This window comes from Saccopteryx bilineata, chromosome 2 (assembly GCF_036850765.1).
Source record: "Saccopteryx bilineata isolate mSacBil1 chromosome 2, mSacBil1_pri_phased_curated, whole genome shotgun sequence".
Lineage (NCBI taxonomy): Eukaryota > Metazoa > Chordata > Mammalia > Chiroptera > Emballonuridae > Saccopteryx > Saccopteryx bilineata.
In genome coordinates this window covers 296,942,034-296,965,068 of record NC_089491.1, presented here as the reverse complement: position 1 = coordinate 296,965,068, position 23,035 = coordinate 296,942,034, and the positions used below count along the sequence as shown (strand labels likewise).

General features: G+C 40.1%; 1 protein-coding gene across 1 annotated transcript in view; it reads right to left on the bottom strand.

Annotated features, from left to right (window-relative positions):
* Positions 1–284: 284 nt before the first annotated feature.
* INTS7 (integrator complex subunit 7) overlaps positions 285–23,035 on the bottom strand; it is a 72,554-nt gene continuing 49,803 nt past the window's right edge. The window contains exons 12-20 of the mRNA XM_066261417.1: positions 21,301–21,438; positions 20,098–20,304; positions 17,724–17,918; positions 17,106–17,209; positions 15,556–15,624; positions 12,164–12,296; positions 6,424–6,522; positions 4,947–5,132; positions 285–1,766 (exon numbers count right to left, since the gene is read on the bottom strand). Of these exons, the coding sequence (XP_066117514.1) occupies positions 1,479–1,766; positions 4,947–5,132; positions 6,424–6,522; positions 12,164–12,296; positions 15,556–15,624; positions 17,106–17,209; positions 17,724–17,918; positions 20,098–20,304; positions 21,301–21,438 (1,419 nt within the window). The 3' untranslated portion in view covers positions 285–1,478. The remainder of the gene's footprint in view (positions 1,767–4,946; positions 5,133–6,423; positions 6,523–12,163; positions 12,297–15,555; positions 15,625–17,105; positions 17,210–17,723; positions 17,919–20,097; positions 20,305–21,300; positions 21,439–23,035) is intronic.

Below are 23,035 nucleotides of genomic sequence, written 5' to 3'. Positions count from 1 at the left end.
CATGCACTGGGCAAAACTAGGCTGCGTCTAAACAAATGTCATCTATAGTGGCCACTGCAGATTTACATGTTTTGTGACAATGTTCTGGCTGTTAGCAGTGAAATGTGTTGTGCTGCAACAATAGCTCATGAAGACAAGTGACCATAGAGGGGCCCGTGTTGCCAATCACTTCTCACCTGCAAAAGCCATATGACAAGAAGAAGAAGTGCCTAATTTTTTCCTTTAAACTCTATCCCTCCTTCGAGCCAATGTCAACTTTAAAGAGAAAAAAGGCAAAACACAAGCAAAGAAATTAAGAGATTTATTTTTAAAAAGAAATTTCCAAGGAATGTGCCTGCTTCATTTTAGAAGCTGCTTCAAGCCCAACTGCTCACTCACATCAACACCTGCCATGTTGTGATCCCTGATGTTTAGCAATCATGATCCCGAAGAATTGAATGATCCCAAGTCAAGAAATAAGTTAAATTATATCTATTATACTGTGTTATGACAAGATTGTATATTATTATTAGATTTTACAATGGTTTCAACCAGTACTGTAATAGAAAAAAGGGGTTTTCTGGCTAACCAGAAAACTTCTATTCCCTGAGCATCCCAACTAACTGAGGTTGTGTTATAAAGAGGCAGTTCTTGCTAGACAATCAAGTCCAACATTACATAACTTTCCAGGAAGAGACTAAACCAACCATAGATTTGCCCTTCTACCTTAAAACATTAAAATAATAAATTCGAGTGATTTTTTTTTCACTCTTAGAAACAATGTAAAAAGCCTATACAATCACACACATATTAGGAAAAAAAAATTATTCAACCCCCATCTTTCTATGTAATTGTCAGCTGCTCTTTGGGTCAATTAAATACTAAAACAATAAATTAAAATTGCTTTAGCACAGAACAGATTGGGAAGTCATTGAAATAATATAGCAGGATGTTTCAATTCTGCTAGACCGCCTGCTCTCATAACCCAGAAGCCTGGATGTTTCAGGAGACAATTTCAAGTCCACTGATGGGAGGACGCAGTTTCTGCCACCATGGGTGAACACTGTGCTGACTGGTCAGAGCGTCCCATGGCTTAGCGCAGAGCCAGGGGTCCGTGGCAGGCGGCAAGTGATGGATTTTGATAGAGAAGCAGTCAAATTCACTAATTCAAAGACCTCAATATGTGACATAAAAGAAAAAGTGTCAGCAACAGTAAAAAGAATAAAAAAAAAGAAAAAGAAAAAGAAAATGTTAAAGAGGAGAACCTGGCTAAAAGAAAAGCAAAAAAAATAATTCTGGTTAGGAACTCAATTTTTCTCAAATGAAATTTTAAAAGGAAAACAAAGCCTATTTTTCCCCCCATAATATTAACATTACAGAAACCAATGAGTACATGGACTCCACATTATTAGCGGTCATCTCTTCATCTATATGAAAAAGCAAAGTATTTCTGCCCATTTACTCAATCCCTGTAAAGTCTGCTGTGCACTGTCACGTGGTTAAAATCGCGTGTAGGCATTCCGTTGTTGCTGCTGTTGTAACGGTTGCTGGGCTTGCTGCTGTTGCAGGCGGATCTGCTGGGAATAAGGGTCTTCCAGGGACTTGACAAAGATGGTCGTTCTGGGCCCAGTCTTCCATACGATACCGTTGGCGTCTTTCACCGAAGATTCCACTGTGATGTTGTGTGTTCCAAGGATAGCAAAGTTCAACAGAAACTGAGTACTAAAGTAATCATTATGAGGCTCAACCCTCTGCTCCATCTCGTTGGTCATATTGTCAATGGGTATCTGGAATAAAAGAATTGTTAAATAACAACAATAGCTACCATTTATTGAGGGCTTACTGTGAGCTAGGCCCTGCCTAAGTGCTTATTGAATCCATACAAACAACCAAGAGGTAGGTACGATTATTATCCTTGCATTACAGATGAGAAAACTGAGGCAGAGAGCAATTCCTCCCGGGTCACACAGCTCATGAGCGGTGGAGCTGGTCTCTGAACGGAGGCAGGCTGACTGCAGAGCCTACACTCGTCGTTATGGAGTGATCTGCCTCCTCACGCTCCTTGTTGAACCAGCTCCCGAGCCTTTCTCAACCTCTTCATATACTGCCCCCGTCCCGGTGAAGGAGTTCGGGACGTGCCACGCCAGAACATGCTGCTTTGGCATCCTGAATATTTTGAGCGAAAGGCACTAGAGAAACAACAGATGCAGGAAGGGCACTCTCACCCGCCCCGTTACCTAAAACAGGCCCTTAAAATTCCTACAAGAAATGCAGCCTCCCTCTGCCAAGAAGAGAAGAGTGTCGTTCTCACCGGAGACTGGGCATCGATGCTGAAGTGGACCTGTACAAGTAAACCTACTTATTTTGGTTTCTTTGTTTTTATACAAACCTACTTGTTTTCAACCCCTCTTTGCCACTAATCTAGTCTCGCCCACTGTCCCAACAGATCTCCTAGTCACTTGCTCCCGATTTACTGTCCCAAGCCCAAATCCCTTTGTCTTGTCATTTTGTCATGAACATTTCTGTGTCTAAAGGTAGATAAGCCTTCTGTTCTGGTCACTTCTTCGAGTCTGTACTCTCTTGTGAAGATTCTCACGTATATATCAAGTCCAATAACCCTTGTGTGCTTTTCTCCTGCTACTCTGTCTTCCTGTCCGTTCCCCTTAGGCCTCAGAGGGTAGAAGAGAAATTTGTCCTGCCCTACACCTGCTTCCCTGACCCCAACTCCAATTCCCATCTTTCTTTAGAGTGTGAAGAGACATTCTGAAGAAATAGGATGCAACCACCCATTTCAGGGAATTTAAAATATACTGCTCACAAAAATTAGGGGATATTTTATAGCTTCATATTCATTGTGAAATATCCCCTAATATTGTGGGTAGTATATAAGAGACTGAAAAGGAACATAATACTAAGTATATATAAGTTAGGTGTTTTTCCTCCTGGCTAGTCTGATTTGATATTTCTTATGTAATACAGTGATTCCTCTCTCCTTTAGTATTAATTTTAGAATTAAATTAACTTCAGAACTGGTACCTCACTCATATAAGTATCTTGTTCAGATTGGCAGTACAATATATTGTAAAACACAGATTTATGGGCTTATTCATTTATTTAGCTAGACAGACACTCATGATGTTGTCCTTCAAAGAACAGAATAACACCTGCTGGTGAACCTCTATGTCTACCCAAGATGAAGTATATCAGAGACACTTTTTCTGAGAATGCATATAAAGGTACTCTTAGTGAGCATCTGACTGGATTCCTCTATGTTTATGTCTGTTTCTGTTGCATAATTAATTACAGAAACATGCCCTGAAGCTTTGTCTCAATGAGCAGTTATAATGAGGTCAGCTTTTTTAGTCATTTCCCTGTAACAGTAATAAAATAGTCACCAATCAAGTCAAGATCTTGGAATTATTTATAGTTTTGTTTGTTTGCACATTCAACTTTTGTAGGGTTTTTATTTTCTTAAAGAATAGCAAACAAGGACTTTCTTAGAAGGACCAGAAAAGGACCTGATGACTCTCAATGGGTGAGAGTCTCAATGGGTTTTCAGTTGTAAACTCACTGCAAGTAACATTAATTACAAAGCAATCACGTACAACATGGCTTATTATATCAGCTTCCTGGTCTTAGTCAATGCCTCTCAAGAGGTAAGTCAGCAAGCAGAAGACCAGTACTTCTCAGTTTGAATGTTTTTTTCTTAATAGAAGAACTCATTATACATAAGGAACAAAGAAAACTGTAGTCCCTGTCCTTTCAAACTCAAAGCCAGGAGAGAGCTGCTGTGAACTATGGAAGTTCTCACCACGGTCTTCTGTGACAACAGAGAGCACCCAAACATAATACTTGTACTCTAAATACAGCAAATTATTTTTTTCTTCAGTCACCAACTATCTAGTGAGTGGCTACATAAGGCACCATGCTTAGAGTCATGAAAACCAAAAGAGAGCAAGAGAAGAGAGTGAAGGCTAGGCCCGACCAGACTGGGTAGAAAGAGCCAGAAACAGAGAGATGTCAAAGTAAAGAGAGCGATGACGATTTAAACCAACCTCCCACAGGCTTTTTTAGCCTAAAACCAAGAAAAGAAGAAAATGCTCTCCTTCCCTCTTTACTGGTCCCCTTTCCTTGCTATGAACCTCAGTTCAAACATGCCCACAATACCTGGACACAAGCAATTTGAGCATTTGAACAACTCTTCCTACAACTGTGTACTTGACCCCTTGCTCCATTTACTGTGAATAAACCACCATAGATGTGGAAAGAGGTTCTCAAATTCTCAAAACACCGAATTCCTAGGATTATACGCGTAAGGATAGATTTTACTTTTCTGACCATTTATGTCAATGCTATATATACTTTATTTTAATGCTAAAATTTACTTAAAATAGAGAAAAATAAATAAATGTGTTCTTTTGGGGGCAGGAGGACTAGAGAGACACATATTGCCCACTCCTGATGTTTCCCTCCATGTGAAGGACCTTTCATTTGATGAACAGCACTGGTTTCCAGGGTGGGTGGTGAACACCACTGACTGTGAAGTTTCAGGGTGGAAACTGGGCACGGAGCTAAGCGTGTTCTCTTTCCCTTCTCTGGGCTCCAGTGCTCCTCCCTGTCCTCAGTTTTATGGGGCAGGTGTTGTGTGCACTGGCTGAGGCTGGGTGGGAAAATTCAAGTCAGAGGTACCAGGCTCAAGTCCTTGCTGTCAGGCACCTGAGCTAGGTTTTCTCCCTGACTCTAACAGTAATAACACTCACAGTTTGATCTCCGTTTCCCTGGATGTTTGGTCTATCAAACAGTTCAGGCAGTCTCTCAAACCCCAATATGTGATTTAGCCCCTGTCCAGCTGATCCCTGGGGACCTAGAACTGCAATCTGCTTAAACCATGAAAAACACTAGAAAACTTCCATCAATGAGTTGACCACATTGCATCACAATTCTGCTTTTTTTTTTTTTTCAATTACCTTGTAGTCTTGTCCAGATTTACTCTGCAGTGTGGAAGAAACATTCAAACAGACAGACTGAATTTTGCGGAAGAGTCCTGGTTTAGACCCGTGCTGAACCACTCCCTCCACCTTTAGCGCCAGCTGCTGGTTATTCTGGACTGCGATGGGCTCCGTAGGGTTCCGGGGGGACGGTGACAGAGCAAGCTGGAATAGGACATCAGAATAAACCTAACGCCCAAGACCGAGCTGCCTTCCCATGAATAGGTCTGTGCTAACCGCTGGGTATGGGTTAAAACATCACACACACACACACACACACACACACACTCACCACCACCATCTCCACAACTCGACTATGCTGGGACCAGACAGATGTACTTTTAAATTCAAGGGTTCTTAATCCCTAATGCCTCCTTTTAAACAGCCACTTCTTGGAGGGCTGGTGAGGGGGGTGGGGCATTCTCTGACAATGAACCCAGTCCAGTAGGGAAATACACTATGTAAATTTTCATGTCTAGCAGCTGTCTCTTTGGTATTAGGTAATTTTAAATTGACTAAATTCAAATGCAAATGAAATTAAAATTCTAGGATTACATACATAACCAAGTCACTGTGGTATAAAAGTCAATTTGCACAAATGAACCAAATGACATTTTTAACCTCTCATTAGAGTAGCTTTTCTTTAAAAACATATTTAAAACCCCAAATCCACCTCAACAACAGAAAGCTCAAGTTTTGCTAAATAAAAGGATGGAAGAAATTGGCTGGGTCTTTTTGGTAACGGTGAACCACTGAACTAACCAACTCTGGAGACCTGCTACCTTAGGACTTCTTCTCTTGATAACCAATTTTTCTTATTATGCAGATCATTTGAAATAGGCCTGCTTTGTTATTTGCAAAAAAAAAAGTGTTTGGATAAATGCCAAAATGCACGAAACATTTACAGACAGAGATACTCCCAGGAAATCTCGCAGAAGTGACAATTTCCCCCTTTCCCAACTATTCCATTCCTTGAATCAAAAATACCTCTTGAATTTTGAGTAGCTTAAATATATATTTTAAAATACTACTTCTGTTCTTTGGTCAGCTCCTCGAAACCTGTTATTCAAAGACAAAAGTGCTCTGGAGGTAGAACTGGTGATGTCTGACTGGACCTGTTTCATTTGAAGCTGGGTCTGAATAGACTGATCAGAGGTGGACTCAGCGCATGACCCCTGTGACTGTCGTGATGAAAGCACTCAACATCTTCTCGGAGTGGGGAGCCAAGGCGCAGGGCTCCAGAAACCCAAACACCTGTCTTACCGCACCCGCTATTGCCAGGCACCCATTCCCTTTACCAAATCAGTTGGTAAAGAAAAGAAAGGCTTTCAGCTAAAGAGCCTAAGTTTGACCAAAACCAAAGGTAAGGTCCTGAAGCAGAGCTACGTCCCACTTCACCTGTGGTAGATAACTAGGTTTTTAGTCTCTATTAACCTTAGCATCCTTGCTATGTTACCTTAATGCTGGTGGACTGCAGTTTCTGGAAGAAATACCTCTGAAAAGACAGAGGGACTTTCAGCAAAGCAATGATGGCGTTGCAGAGGCACGCTGTATGCTGGGGGGAAAGAAAGTGAACCAAGCAAAAATCAATTTCTGAATTTCATCAACAAATCGTACTTTCAGGAAGAAGTTTAAAAATTACAAATGCTCATATAATTACTACCAAATCAATAATAATACCATCAGTCAGGAAATAGTCGTAAAGGAATTGTGAACATTTGCCACATCGTTCATGTTATGAGTACACCTACAGATTTTATTTTATTTTTGAAGTAGTACCTTCAGTAAAAAGTAAATGACAGAAGGAAGAAACCCCACATTGATCAAGCCTAAGCACAATACAAAGTTTGCATTTCTACAGAGCTTGAAGCTAGTATACACAGTATGACAATAAAATACAGAGTAACTATCAGTTTGATCAAGTATGACAAAGTATGAAAAGAGTATAAAAGGAGCCGCAGCAGTCTACTGACATCTGGGGGCTGCCACCCAATCCCCAGTGGAACTTGGGCTTTGAGTTTCCTCACTGTGTCAACCCCTCTCCACCGGGCGGCTTCCCTGACCCTGAGGTCCCAGACTGTGAGCAATATTGAAACTTACTAAAATTCAGAGTAAGAATGACTATATTAGTCCAACTCTATGAAATTTTAAAACTTTAATAAAGTATCTTATTTCTAATATCTATTTCACAAACTTAAGTGAATTTTGAAAACCCCAGCACTTACTGCAGAGTAACACTATAGTAAATCCTTTGAGTCTAGTGAAAACGATCAAAGAACCAGAATTTAAGTTAAAATTATTTACTTATTTTATTTAAAACCACTCTACTGATAGACAATGACATACAAAAAGCTGTACATATTTCATGTACACATTGATGGGTGTGGAGGTAAGTATACCCCATGAAACCATCAGCTATTTTAAAGATCACCCCAATTTCGATGATGACATGGGTCACCTAGATAGGAAATGAAACAAGCTGGAAGTAGAACCCAGGATGCCTGATCCTTACTTAGTTCAGTGATTTTTATTCTGTTCCACCAATAACTTGCAAACAATAAGAAAAAAGTTGCAGCACTATCAGAACACTTCAACTTTGGGTGCACACAACAATTCCTTCTTGGTCTACCATCCCCTCCTCAGTCTACTCCCCTCTCGGTGCCCCCCCACCCCAAGTACCACAGGTTTAAAACCACTCCACTATATACAGTATGCTGTCTGTCCCACTAAGCTCTGCTTTCAAGTAGACTGTCACTTACCTAGTTGTCTATGCTGCAAACATTTTAAAAGTTGGGCAGTAAGGCTGGGCCCAACCAGAAGAATCCACTCCTTGCTGGTTGCAGGCTATTGACTATTTTGTGCCCAGCGGACTAGTAGTAATACAAATGTCAGATCTATTACTTGAGAGAATCACAACACAGATTTAAAGATTTTGGTCTATTCTTTCAAGTTTAACTTCTCAAACAGCACTATTCATCTTCCTGCAACAAAGACTCCGGGGAGAACGAGCAGGGATGTCCTACTTGTGGTGGAATCTCTGATGCTGCAATAGTGCTAGAAAGAGAAATATCCTTAAAGGACAGACTTAGAGGACCCCAAGTGACCTCAGGACTTAGAGGGCCCTAAGTGAGCGTAGGCTGTTGGGGGGGGGGAGGGAGGCACTGTTCTCCCTTTTAAAAGAATGAATGAAGATCTTGCAGTTCCCCACTGGGGAACCAGGACTGCCTCTGAGGCCACCAGCCCCCTGGGCACACCTCCCCAGTGTGTTAGTAGCAATTAGCTATTAAAGTTACAGCATGGAGACATGAAATCTCGCATCATGGTTCCTAACCCAGCAGAAAGACTAGTGCATCTACAAATCTACAATACTCTCTTTACTGCCAAATCCAATACTTTCCAACCTTTGTATCTTTTGACAATACTGTGGGAGGTGATAATACTCTCCTGCCAAGGAATTCCACTTATGGTCCCTGACCTCACTTTTTCTGACTCTTCCCCTCTGCATCTTCTTTCCTAAGCTTCTCTTCCTTCGTTTCTTCCTAATGTTGACACTCTCCTTAGTCATTTTCTCTTCTCACTCTATATGTTCCTAATAGGCATTTTTCTCTACTCTCATGACCTGAAGAACCTCAACAATCATAATGACCTTACATGCATACCAGCCCGTCTCCTTCCAACACCAGACCTGTTAGCCAACTGTCTATAACACAGCCACATGTTTAAAAATGAAACCTTCATCTTCTTCCACCATCCCTCTGTATTCTCTCAGTAAAGGATCAACCTGCATACTTGGTAACCAGAAACCTGCAGGCCATATCTCCATCCTCTCACATTAAAAAAATAATATTAAAAAATGAGCCCTGAAAATAATGCCCCTAAGTATCTTATGTATCTGTCTTCTCATTCCTGCTGCCCTTGCCTTGGATTATGACAGAAGGCTTGTAACCACTCCTTTCCTCCAATTCCACGCCCTCCAAGCCATTACCTATTCTGTGCCTAGATAACAATAATGTACAATCTTTTTTTTTTGTGACAGAGACAGAGAGAGTCAGAGAGAGGGACAGATAGAGACAGACAGACAGGAAGGGAGAGAGATGAGAAGCATCAATTCTTCATTGCAGCATCTTCATTGTCCCTTGATTACTTGTTCACTGATTGATTTCTCATATGTGCCTTGACTGGGGGGCTACAGCAGAGTGAGTGACCCCTTGCTCAAGCCAGAGACCTTGGGCTCAAGCCAGCCACCTAGGCTTCAAGTCAGTGACCTTTGGGCTCAAGCCAGTGACCATGGGGTCATGTCTACGATCCAACACTCAAGCCGGCAAGCCTGCGCTCAAGCTGGTGAGGCTGTGCTCAAGTCGGCAACCTCGGGGCTTCAAACCTGGGTCCTCCATGTCCCAGTCCAACACTCTATCCATTGTGCCACCATCTGGTCAGGCAGTAATATACAATCTTAACCAGTTCTCTCCTCTACCCATTAAAAATTCCTAAAAAACACCCCCATGCCTATAGGATAAAGTCCAAACTCCCTAATACTGTGTTCAAAGCCTTTTGTCATCTGGCCTCTGCCTACCTCTCTAGTCCCCAGCCTGTCCATTCTGCTGCAACAACAAACTGTTCTGAGAAGACACTGTGCTATTTCATACCTCTGCTTTCGAACATGTCCTCTGCTTGAAATTCTCTACCCTCCTTACCTGCCTGGAAAACCCATATGCAAGGCCAGCTGACTTACTGCCACGCTTGGCCTATCCCTTGACATGCATTACTTTCTCTTTCGTGCTGCATCTTCACCTAGGGCAGAGCTCTGTTTCTGCACATATACATATACTGTGTTGGGTTTGTTCACAAAACCTTTCTTTCTTATTAGACTACAGACAACTCGAAGGAAGGTATTGTGTCTTTGCTATTTTTCTATTCCTAAAATCCAATAAATATTTGTAGAACTGAATTTGGGGCTCAGATATCAAATCCATAAAATACAACGTCGAGAGAAAAAGAGGATTAACATTTATCAGCCACCACTCCTTACTTGCCAAGCAATACACATTATTTCATTTCAACTTCACAGTGACTCTATCAGGTATTCCATAAAATAGAAAAGGATGTTAGTAATTTGCCTAAAATCACAGGCCTGCTGTGATTTAGGCAGAGGGGGAATCTGAACCAAGGACTCCTTTCTCTGGACTGTGTCCCCTACTGATCAGAAACTTCCCTTTCTTTCCATTATGTTCACTGGATTCAACTCCATGCAACTCAAGTTGCTGTCTGGGTGCAGCTTAGAGGGAACATGAAAATAATTTAACCAATGTCTCACACAGATGTGTGTGTTTATTTCAAGGATAATTTTTATAATCTCCCTTAGCAACCAATCTCAGGGTCAGTTCAGTTCAAAAAGTATGTACTGATGAGCTTATGTGGAAAGCTATACCGCTCACAAAAATTAGGAGACGTTTCAAAATGAATATGAAGTGATAAAATATCCCCTAGTTTCTGTGAGCAGTATAGATGCCAAAGAAAGTATGTGTCCTTAGACTCTAACTTTTACCAACACATCTTGCCGATTTCTTCTAAAATACATGACAAATGGTGAGAGTACAGAACGAGAAGACAGAAACCAGAAGAGAGCTGCAGGGAACACCAGCATCTAATGTGTGGGTGGGGCTCGAGAAACTCTCTGAGGAGTCCATTTCAAAGGCAGGGTGCTACAGACGGAACGTATGTGTCTTCTCCAAATTCACGTGGTGAAGCCCTCACTGCCAATGTGGTGGTGTTTGGAGGTGGGGCCTCTGGAAGGTGACTAGGTTTAGATGAGGTCATGAGGATAAGCCCCTCATGATAGAATCAGTGTCCTTTAACAGAAAGAGACCAGAGCTCTACACAACATGTGAGGACACAGTGAAAAAGAGGCAGTCTGCAAGCCAGCAAAAGGGCCACCAGAAACCGAACTGGCTTGCACCAGTTCACTTGTTAAAAAAAAAAAGTGATCCTGGACTTGCCCACTTCCAAGACTGTGAGAAATAAATGTCCATTGTTTAAGCCACCAAGACTACAGTATTCTGTTACAGGAGTCTGGGCTGACTAAGACACTGGAGACTGGCCAGACACGGAGGAAAAAATCTGGGTGAGAGTGTGTCCATCTGTCCTGGGACTGGGAAGTCAGGGACAAACCTGAATAAAGAATGAGTGCTCAGCAGTGCCAAAGGCAGCAGAGATTTGGCAGGCGAAAGGTGGGCAAGTATGCTAAAAGATGTCAATGGCATCACCTCACACGAACTGATTTACTGGCTATCAGATAACAAGCCCAGTTCTTCCTGTTTCAATTGGCCAGTGTTCTCAACCCTGGTGGCATGACAGAATCAGCTGGGAGCTTTTAAAAATACTAACGCCTGGGCCTCAACTGCACACAAACACAGTTCATTGGTCTGGTGTGGGGCCTGGAGACGGATGTATTTCTTTTTTACTTTTAAGTGAGAAAACGGGAAATAGAGAGACAGATTCCCATGTGCGCCCTGACTGGGATCCACCCAGCAACCCCTGTCTGGGGCTGATGCTCTACCCATCTGAGGCTGGTGCTTGCAACCTAGCTATTTTTAGTGCCTGAGGCAAAGGCTCCAAGGAGCCATCATCAGAGCCTGGGACCAAGGTGCTCGAAACAGTCTAGTCATGGCTGCTGGAGGGGGGAGAGGAGAGGCCAGAAAGAGAGAAGGGGAGGGGGACAGAGGAAGAGAAGAAGATGGTTGCTTCTTCTGTATGCCTTGACCGGGAATTGAACCAGGACTTACACATGTTGGGCTGACATTTCTACCACTGAGCCAAATAGTCAGGGCCAGATGTATTTTTTAAAAAGCTTCCAAAGTGATTCTAATGTATAACCAGAGTTGGGAACAATAGCAATCTCAATTAACTTGTTAAAAAAGAAGTTTTATCTGCATTCTGATAGAACAGATTTGACATGTTAATGTGACTTTGTAGCAACTACAGAAGTGCTAAGTGCTCTCCTGGACCATCCTCTCATTTTACCCTCATAACAATGCTGTGAGGTACTTACTATACTAACCTTGTTACAAAACAGGCACACAGAGGCTAATTTGTTGAAGTCACACAGTAAATGCCAAAGATTGGTATTAAAAAAATAAACAAACCCAGAAAAAACCTACCTGCACAGAAAAAAAACTCAACAAACAAATGTCACTTGCCATATAAGAAACAGGGGTATATTTCCGACTGAGTGATTCCACCTCCTCCAAGACGTGATTATATACGGACATCATTCTTCTCTCATATTCACTATCAGCATGTGCTGCTCCAGTGGACCCATATTCCTGGAAACTGAAATCAAAATCAGTATCAATTCAGGAATTACAACAGTAACTATTTCAATGTCTAAGTGCATCAGGTACTTTCCACACATTCTCACTTAATCTTTAAAATAATGAATTATGCACTGTTATTTCCATTTTAAAGATGAGGAAACTGAGGCTTGGGGAGATTAAGTAATTTGCCTTCAGTCTCACATAACCAGTAAGTGACACACTGAAATTGAAACCCAGACCTGGCTTCAAATTATATTAAGTCTTAATTATTTTGGTTGTTAGTAGTATAAAAGTATTTAACCTTGTCCCTGTACTCATTTCCTTATTTTTTAGGGAGTAGAAATAAAGGTTAAGTGCAAAGGAATTATGACAGCCTGAATAAGAAGCCACAATAGAAGGCCTGACCGGGCAGCAGTACAGTGGATAGAGCGTCGGACAGGGATGCAGAGAATCCAGGTTCGAGACCCTGAGGTCGCCAGCTTAAGCGCGGGCTCATCTGGTTTGAGCAAGGCTCACCAGCTTGGACCCAAGGTTGCTGGCTCGAGCAAGGAGTTACTCAGTCTGCTGCAGACCCATAGTCAAGGCACATATGAAAAAGCAATCAACAAACGGCAAAAAACTAATGATTGATGCTTCTTATCTCTCTCCTGTTCCTGTCTGTCCCTATCTATCTATCCCTCTCTCTGACTCTCTCTCTGTCACTTTGTAAAACAAAAATGAAGCCACAATAGAAAAATATAAAGCATCTCAAAATATTTTTTCCTAATAATCCTAAAAAGTTGGTATGAGATTGATAATAACATTCATGATTATAAACATCTCCCCATCTTATCTTGCATTTACAGATATACCAGCTTAGGGACTATGTTAGCTGCTAGAGATACAAAGTTGAATAAAACAAGATCTCTTTCCCCAAAGAGTTTTCTAGGCTATGAAAGAGATACACACATTTCTTTAAAAACTACAGTGAAGATCAAGGTCATGCCTCACTCTTATAGCGGTGTTCTTTAGTCACCTAGAAGGCACAAAATATATACTCTCAAGAACAGAAGTTTTACAAAGAATTCACTCCTTGCATTTATACATTATTGCAAAGACAACCTCAAAAACTCTTCCTCAAGGAATAAACTTTCTTTTCCAATTTTTCACTGCTAGGAAGGCACAGGTTAAGGAATAGTTTTAGGGGATGAAAGGGGATGGAAAAGAGTGAATAAAGAAAAAGAAGTGATTGAAGGGGAGAGGGGGAGAGAGCAGCATTGTGTGAGCTTTACCCCAACCTGCTGACAATGTGCCTATCTCTCTGATCAAAAGTTAGTCAAGAAGAACACTAATTTCTATTATGTCAACCAACAGTACAATGACACATGTTCTATGCGGTTAAATGAGTACTGCTCAATGAGAAATGGTGTGAGCCAGAAGGATCAATTAACTGGCAAAGACTGAAAAAATACAGAGATTTAAGAACATCTTCAAAATTAAAAGCTTGTTTAAAAATACACAGCAAGTACCTGACCAGGCAGGCAGTGGCGCAGCAGATGGAGCACTGACCTGGGATGCTGAGGATACAGGATCAAAACCCTGAGGTTGTCGGCTTAAGCATGGGCTCACAGACATGACCCCATAGTCGCTGGCCTGAGCAAAGAGTCACTAGTTCAGCTGGAGCGCTCCCCCCCACGCCCCGTCAAGGCACATTTGAAAAACAATCAGTGAACAACTAAAGTGCCACAACTATGAGTTGATGCTTCTCATCTCTTTACCTTCCTGTCTGTTTGTTCCCCCCCCCCTAAAAACAAAAAACAAACAAAAAACCCCCAGCAAGTCAAACACTGCAAACTAGGAAAAATATAGACAAGAGAAGAATAACTAGAAAAATAAGTAAAAATTAGCATGTCATAAAAATATTCAAAGGATCAGATGTGTGAGAAAATAAATTGCCAAGTAGAGTAGTTGTCCTGAAAAGACATGGTGAGTCATTGCTCTAGGGTATTTAGAGATTTAAAAATGCATGTTGATTATATTCTCTCTGAGGGAGTTGATCTTGAAATCACAGGCTGGAAATTATAGGCAACTGCAATGCATATTCCAAAACAGAATACTATAATGGGAAAAACCAATAGGTGATTCTTTGATAAAAATATTGTGAATGCAGTGATACCTCGGTTTTAGTCGATAATCTGAAAACAATCAGCAAAATCCGAAACCAAGGAAAACCGAGGCAATTATTTCCATATGAATCAATGTAAATCTAATTATTGTACACAGTAATCACTTACATGTAATTGTAGCATTAGCACTCGCAATCAATAAAAAAAAGCACAAAAACACTGGAAAGCAATGAAATTGTTTGGCTAGATGTGCAAGTTGATGCTCACCCAACGAGAAACAATGCCACATTGAGCAGGAGAACGTGTGGGTTACCCTTTGTTTTCACAAAATTAGCAGCAAGGTCATGTGGGCACGCCAACAAAAACTGAGACAAATTTTTTGCGGAAAAAATGGACGAAAACCAAAACAGACAACAACAGAAGTCAACGAAACAGAGGTATTATTGTAATTAATTAGTTAATAAGGGAGGGGAAAAGAATTTTAATAAAGCAAAAACAGGAATATCTTTTTGTTAAGGAAACCAAAGAAAAATAATTTCAGCCTGACCAGGCGGTGGCGCAGTGGATACAGCATCCGACTGGGATGCGGAACACCCAGGTTCAAGACCCCTGAGGTCACCAGTTTGAGCGCAGCTCATCTGGTTTGAGCAAAAGCTCACCAGCTTGGACCCAAGGTCGCTGGCTCGAGCAAGGAGTTACTCGGTCTGCTGGTCAAGGCACATATGAGAAAGCAATGAATGAACAACTAAGGAGCCACAACGAAGAATTGATGCTTCTCATCTCTCTCCTTTCCTGTCTGTCCGTCCCTATCTGTCCCTCTCTCTGTCTCTGTCACAATAAAAATAAATAATTTTTTTTCAGGTTCAAGTTTAATTATAATACAAACTCAATTTTTTATACTGAAGTTTAGTTATGTGAAAATGCTCAAATTCAATGCATTTCTTCCCAGTTATTTTTCCCAGTTAATGTTGAGAAAATGGGAGGCAAAAGGCAAGTAAACAAGAATCAGAAAACCCAGGTTTTGTCACTTAGCTCTGAAACCTTAGACAAATGCTAGACAAGTTCTTTCTCTGTTTTTTTTTCTATAATATCACTTCCAAAACACTGTTGCGATGAGGTAAGATAACATATTTGAAACCACTCTTTAACGTAAACTATTATTATAAATACCTTGCAGATTCTGGATCCAAAATCAGAGCTTCTATTGAGTGAGATATCAGTAAACAGCTCTGCTGCTGTCTGGATGAATGTTAAGGTTACACAAAGAAATCCATATAGGCTTTATACTATCTGAATATTAAATACGTCAAGGTGAGGAAGGTATTTGTAGTAAAGGTAACCATATGTTATTGACTCGAACAGTCTGGGACTATTTCTTTCCTTTTAAGGGATGTATGGTGTCTGAAACGGTGATTCTCAAATTCTGTATCAGGAAGGGTAGTTCAGAGGCTGCCTAATGTGGGGAAACCCAAGCAACAGCTCTGTGATTCAATCACAGTTTTCAATTTGTCTTAGACATAGGGGTTTCCCTGATAAAAGCTAACAACAACAGTCTGCAGAGTAGATTCTAAGCTGGGGCTCAAGGGATAAGCTCACTGGTCTGAAACTATATGCCAATTTTCAGGGGTATGTGCATTATAAGCATTTTCTAGGGGAAAAGGTCCATAGCATTCATTACGTTTTCAATCAGTAAACCAAAATGCTAAGAACTATTGATTTATAGGTGCTACAACTTAAAAAAAAATGTCTTCCTTCTCAAAAAGTATTTGAAACTACTAACAAGAGAATATGGAGACCTTAAAGAGGACTTAGGGAGCACAAGTGATGAGTAAAACTACTAAACAGATCATTAATAAAGGTGATGGGAACTAGGGGTGTGAGCTATGAAGAAAAAACGGTGACACAAAGAATGGTTTTCTGGCAAGAAAATGTTCTGGGTTGTCCCTTGTAACTCAAGTGTCAAGTGTGCCCAAGGTATGCAATACTGGTGGCACCTGGGTTTTAGATGCTCTTCTTAGAGGTAGAGAAAAAACACCAGAATCACCACTTTTTAAAAAAACCTGGTTTAAGTTAAAAATTAAAATTATACTGTTCATACTAGATTTCAAAAGAAAAATTATTAATTATAATAAATTTATAGGTTTATCTGATATATATATATATATATTTTTTTTTTTTTAGTCAAGCACATCTGAAGTATTTATGTTTAAAAAAATACTTCAAAGGAACAAGACATCTTGGGGCAGCCTGACTGCTGGTGGCACAATTGATCTGAGATGTTGAGGTCCCAGGTTCAAAACCCTAAGGACACAGACTTGAGCTTGGGCTCATCCGGCTTGAGCGCAGGATCCCCGGCTTGCGCGAGGGATCATCAACATGAGCCCACGGTCACTGGCTTAAGCCCAAGGTAACTGGTTCGGCTTGAGGTCTGCTGTCAAGGCACGTATGAAAAGCAATTAACGAACAATTAAAGTGATGCAGCTACAAGTTGATGCTTCTCATCTCTCTCCCTTCCTGTCTGTCTCTCAAATCAATCAATCAATCAATCAATCATATTGGGGCACATGCACACATATATAAATATTATATATGTTTGTATATACACATTTATATATACACACACACACACACACATACACACATTTTAGTCAAGCACATCTGAAGTATTTACATTTAAAAGAACTTCAAAAGAACACGACATTGGGGCAAGTTTAGGATACAGCTCCACATTCCTCAAAGTTGCTGAATCAGCATCAAAGGATGCCTGATAAAGGTCCCCGTATCGGGAAGCAAGGCTTCGGAATTCTTCCATGGACTGTTTCATCTATAAAGAACGAAAAATATTATTACGATAAGCAAACATGCTATTATGATTTTACAAACACAAAAACCAAAACAAACAATAAAGAAATCTAGAAGATATTTTAACTTTTTCATTTTCATTCATTTTTATATACCTTGCAAAATAAAATTAACAGAGGGCAAATAAAACTACAAATATGCACAAGATTATGGTAATTTTATCTGATGTACAGAAATAAAAAACTGCATTTTTAGCTTAAGTTCCACTAAAATAATGTATTTATCAACATCCTCAAAATATGTTTCTCTTTATATAAATATGTAGCATTTAGTGAGACATCATCAATCACTCTGTTTTTCTAATAAGACATCAGCCTATTTTTGGCAAGATAGATGAGTTAAAAAGCATTGGATGTTTAATGTCTGAGTCAAACCACTGATCTGTAAATTTCAGGATTTTTCATCTCACAACTAGCCTCAAAAACTTATTCTAAAGTGTAAAGAAACACTGCACTGAAAATAAAGTTGAGACATGCCTGATTAGAGATGCGCCCACACCTCTGAAGGTCATTCCCCAAGGTCATGGCAATTGTTGTGGCAATGGCAGGTGGGGGGCTTGTTTTTAGGCTATTACAAGTGCAGATAAGTTGAGAGAAGGCTTGCAGAAGATCGATCCTGAGTTTTACAAATTCACACTGAAAACTTAAAGGATTCAGGGGTGTACTGGCAGCCTGGGGAATAAAAAGACACATTTAAGACAAAATACACATAGCAGCAAGATGGGGCAGTAAGTACACAAACGATTTTTTTTTTTTTTTTTGCAGCTCCTTAGTTGTTCATTGATTGATTTCTCATATGTGCCTTGACAGGGGGGCTACAGCAGACCAAGTGACCCCTTGCTCAAGCCAGCGACCTTGGGCTCAAGCTGGTGAGCCTTGCTCAAACCAGATGAGCCCGCACTCAAGCTGGCAAGCTCTGGGTCTCAAACCTGGGTCCTCCACATCCCAGTCCAACACTCTATCTACTGCGCCACCGTCTGGTCAGGCACAAACGACTTTTAAAAGCAATGATAATGCCCCATTTCCTAAACTGGAATGTTTGTTGGATTTTTTAATATACCTGACATAAAAATATGTAGATTTTATAACTATTCAATACTTAATAAAGAGAAACATTAAATATATATTAAAAACCCACCACTGCAGGCAGAATGGTAAAATGGTTCTTCTGGGTCACACCCCCTGGTATCCACCTTGGTTAATCTCCCGCTCTGAGTGTGGGCAGAACCTATAAATAGCTTCTAACTAATAAAATATGGCAAAGGTAATGAATTTTGAGGATGTAATTTAGGTCTGTTGAATAAAAGTACTCCATTTCAAAAGGAAATGATTTGAGACCCAAAAACCCGCCTAGGTCACAATGTGTTAATGGCAGAGGTTTAGACAAGGGCCTTCTGTCTGTCAATCAGTACTTTCTTCCTACGTCAAAATTCAGTCCTTAATTACTGCCAAGCCTCATTAAATAAACATACTACACAAATCATTAAAAGACTATAAAATATTCAACATGATTTTTCAAATTAATTTCATCTGCCTGACAGTTTTGTGAGCCTGTTTCATAGTTCGTAGCATTTATTGGACTGAATGATTAACAATTTTCTGCTCCACGTAAACTAGAAAATGAAAAAATTCTACTGATCAAAACCAATAATTGCAGCTTGATTTTCTGAGGCATTTATGAGCTCAATATAGGCAACAACAATCTTTTCCCAGAATAATTGAGAGGAAAAAAATCACAGCAGTCAAAGCTACTTTTTAAAATGGAGAGAAGCTTCTGTTTGGGGTGTTTTTTTTTTAATTTTTAAAAAATTTATTTTAGCAAGAAAGGAAGGGAGAGGGAGAGAGACAGGGACATGGATTTATTCCTGTATGTGCCCTGACCAGGGATCGAACCAGCAACCTCTGTGCTTTGGGACGATGCTCCAACCAACTAAGCATCCAGCCCGGGCAGCTTCTATTTTAAAATAGCAGTAAGTCAGTTCTAACTAGAAGTATCATATTTCAAAATACATTGTTCCTACAGTAGTCTGAATATTCTGTTACTTTTGTGACATCTGTTTATTCTGTGTTCTACTTTGAAGCATTTCTTTTAGGATGGGTCACCATTAAAAATATTTTAGATTATGTGATAAATATATATAAACAGGTACCAAAAGTCTTATGGCCCTATCTAAATATATACAATTCTAAAAGCTACATGATAGTGTTTTTAAATGTTTACTGTTGATTATATAAACTCTTTACTCTAAAGTCCTTGCATTAATACAGATGATGTTCATTTTGGGGAAATGGTTCTCACTAGGAATAGAACTGATTTCAAGGAAACAGAAATGTTACATGTCTGCCTTCTCTGCAACCCCTTCACTTTCTTGTATCTTTGCAAAAAATTTAGCTAGCTGACTAATTTGGAATAGGAGGATATCATAGACAGGGATACTAGCATCCTTAATAATTTCTTCATTCACAAAGCAAGAAACTCGATAGTTTCTCAATGAGTAGCTGTTAGGTATGAGATGTGGTGGATATATATACATTGATGGTGGTAGTGACCGAGGTGGGAGTCTTACTAACTAATAGAATTCCAGCTCCACTTCTCCCTTCTGCGTGGACTCTGCCATGCTCTTTATATGTGGTTCCTGGCACTTGATAAAAAGAGAATGATACACTCTCATCAATCTATGAATGCTAAAAAGTAGGGGAGGGGTTAAGGATTTACTTCCATGTCCTATTTATTACTTTAATATTGCCTTATCAGCAGATGATTCAAGGAAGTTAAAACAGGATACCGAAAAGAGAAAGAAGACCATTCTTATACAAGCTATCATCACCACAGAGAATTAAGAGGACTTACTGTTAAGGATGCAATCCCTTTGTGGTAGAATTTTAAAGACTCAGCAATGCAAGAAAGCGCTGAACTATAATTCTCCTCTTGCAACCCGGTGAGACACTGTTCTGCATGTGAGAACTCCTTCAAACTATTCAGCCAGAAGTAGAAATGTTCTGAGGCAACCTGAGTCAGCAAACTCTGATAAAGCTCTCTGGCCATATCATGGTTACCCTAGGAGAAAAAACAAACAAACCATGGTTTATAAATGAAGTTCTTACATTTGAATTAGTGGCTAAAAGACAAACTCAAATCTTGGAGCTGCTTTTATGTAACCTAATGCCTGCATTTCTTTACTAAAACAGTTTCAAAGAAAAAAATAAATGGAATCAACTACAACTTCAGCCTAGAATTTTGGTTCAAAAATAGAAAATAGAAATACTTATTGTATGTCATGCGGTATGAGCATTCAGTAGGGAGAAACTCCGGTAAGTTCCATACATGTCTATAATACTATGTCTGCCTCTGGAAATGAGTGGGGGAAGGGTAATTTTGGGGGGGGAATGTGAATGCTATTTAACGCCTGGGGGCCAGGGATGTTCAGTGTCCACAGTGCCTGGATGCTTGGGGGAAGTTGGGGATAATAAAGAATTGTACTATCTACAGTGGTCCTCCTCCCATTTGAGATAAACAATCCCCTAGAATAATGCTTTCCAACTCTGCTCCCTGGTCTTCACCCCAAAGGATTTCTTTACTATCCAAAGCTCTGCACTTCTTTCCTCTCAAACAAAATTAATGAAAATTGTTAGGTTTTCCATATGACTGAGAAGAGAAGGGCATACTACAACTTTCCTGTCTCCACTGAAGAACGACAAGGCTGGAGAGAGGGAATCAAGACACGGTGAACTGGTAAAGGAGGACAGAAACAGGGGTGGGAGGCGGCTGTTGTTATGGATATGGGGAGAAATGAAAGGGGTGCTAACGACTTACAGCCAGAAAGAGCACAGATTTTCTGGAATTCCTGTGGGACTTCCCCTAACAACATAGACGCAACATAGATGCCATTCTTCTATGAGAAATGTTAACAATGAGGTCCTTTCTCTCATCATCTTTCAACCCCATGTCTGAGAAGCACCTCTAACTTTATTTTCGGTTTTGAGCAGGAGTAGCAATGCCACAGGTGCGTCCCTTGCTATTTTCACCCGCCCAGTTGGCACGGACCACACGTACCATTCTGGACGCCTGTCTGGCAATCCGGTACACAGTCCACCCATTGGAGACACTCTCCAGCTGCTGCTTGATGACTGCCTTCACCTCGGCGGACAGCGCCTTCTGACTGGCGACAAAGATCACAGTGGCCAAACTCACCTGATGGAGTAAAAAGACAGATAATTAAAAAACCCATGTCATTCTATCAACGTCACAGATGACTTGACCCAAAACGGAGAAAAACTATGGAGAGCCCACCAAAAAAAAGCCCCCCAAATTTTGTTCTCTTTTGACATGTATTAAGTTTTCGCTTTGAAGTTACTGAGCAATTTATTTCATTGTTAGGACAATTGTTTATAATAGCAAATAATTAAAATAAATCCCATAAGTATGGATAAATTATAAAGTCACACAATGAAATACTAAACAGCAGTGAAATAAGTAACCTAGAGATATGCTTTTCAATATATATAGATGATTTATATGAAACATGAAAAATAGGCAAAATGCAAAAGATTACATGCAGTATGATAGCAATTATAGAAAGTTAAAAATATCCAAAATAATAGTGCATATTACTTCGTGTGTACACTAAGGTAGTAAATGTATAACAACAGGCATGGGAATGATAAACACCAAGTTCAGGACAGTGGCTACCTCTGGAGAAAGGAGGTGTACGGGAGGAACAATTCAGCTGTACTGGTAACATTTCTTTCGTAAGCTAGGTAATGAATGCAAGGGTTTTCATTGTATTATTCTTTACATTTTTTGAATATTAAGGTTTCAAAATTAAAAATTGCCTTAAAGTAGTATTAATAAAAAAGGGGTAAGGAACATTAGTTGAAAATGATGCTTCAATAAAAAATAAACATGGCTAACTGCTTTTTAGTATTCTGAGGCTGATAATATACAAAGGTCCACACATATTGTGGTAAACGTGTATGTCATTCCCATGACCACTGCCACTTGGTCCTCATAACCTCTTTTCTGATAGCAAATGATAAAATGGGGGTAATCTTTTACAGGCTATACCCTGGAGCAGTGGTCGGCAAACTCATTAGTCAACAGAGCCAAATATCAACAGTACAACGATTGAAATTTCTTTTGAGAGCCAAATTTTTTAAACTTAAACTATATAGGTAGGTACATTGTTACTAACTTAATTAGGGTACTCCTAAACTGGCTTTTGCGCCTGCACTCAAGGGGCCAAAGAGCTGCATGTGGCTCGTGAGCAGCGGTTTGCCAACCACTGCCCTTGAGGGTTAAATATAAAATAGGCTCAATAAGTAATTTCATTAAGCTTTTCCCAATCCCTGAGTTCAGATGGCCAGGAACAATATGCAGCAGCCAACGTACGGCTTACGTTAAATGTATGCCTATTTAGAATACAGCTGACTCTCTGTCTGGTAGAACTCTCAACTAAACATTGTTATATCGCTTCCACAGCTTCTGTTTCTTTATCAGCATGCACCTCTCCCAACCACAGGAATGCACTGAAGCGCAAACTGGACTCTAAACAGCTGAAGAGATCCTGGATTGGAAAAGAGGACTCTGTGCTCATTTATGGTCACTATTACCACTAGGTCTTTAACTTACATTGTCAGAAATACAAAACAGGGTTTAGTTCATTATTGATTTGCTTTGTATCAAAAAGAAAAAAGCCTTTTTCATTTTGTTCTTTGTAACAGAACAAAAGCATCAGGCTGGAGGCCTTGGCTACACTAAGCTGACTTGTGGGGGCTTAGTAAGAAAGACG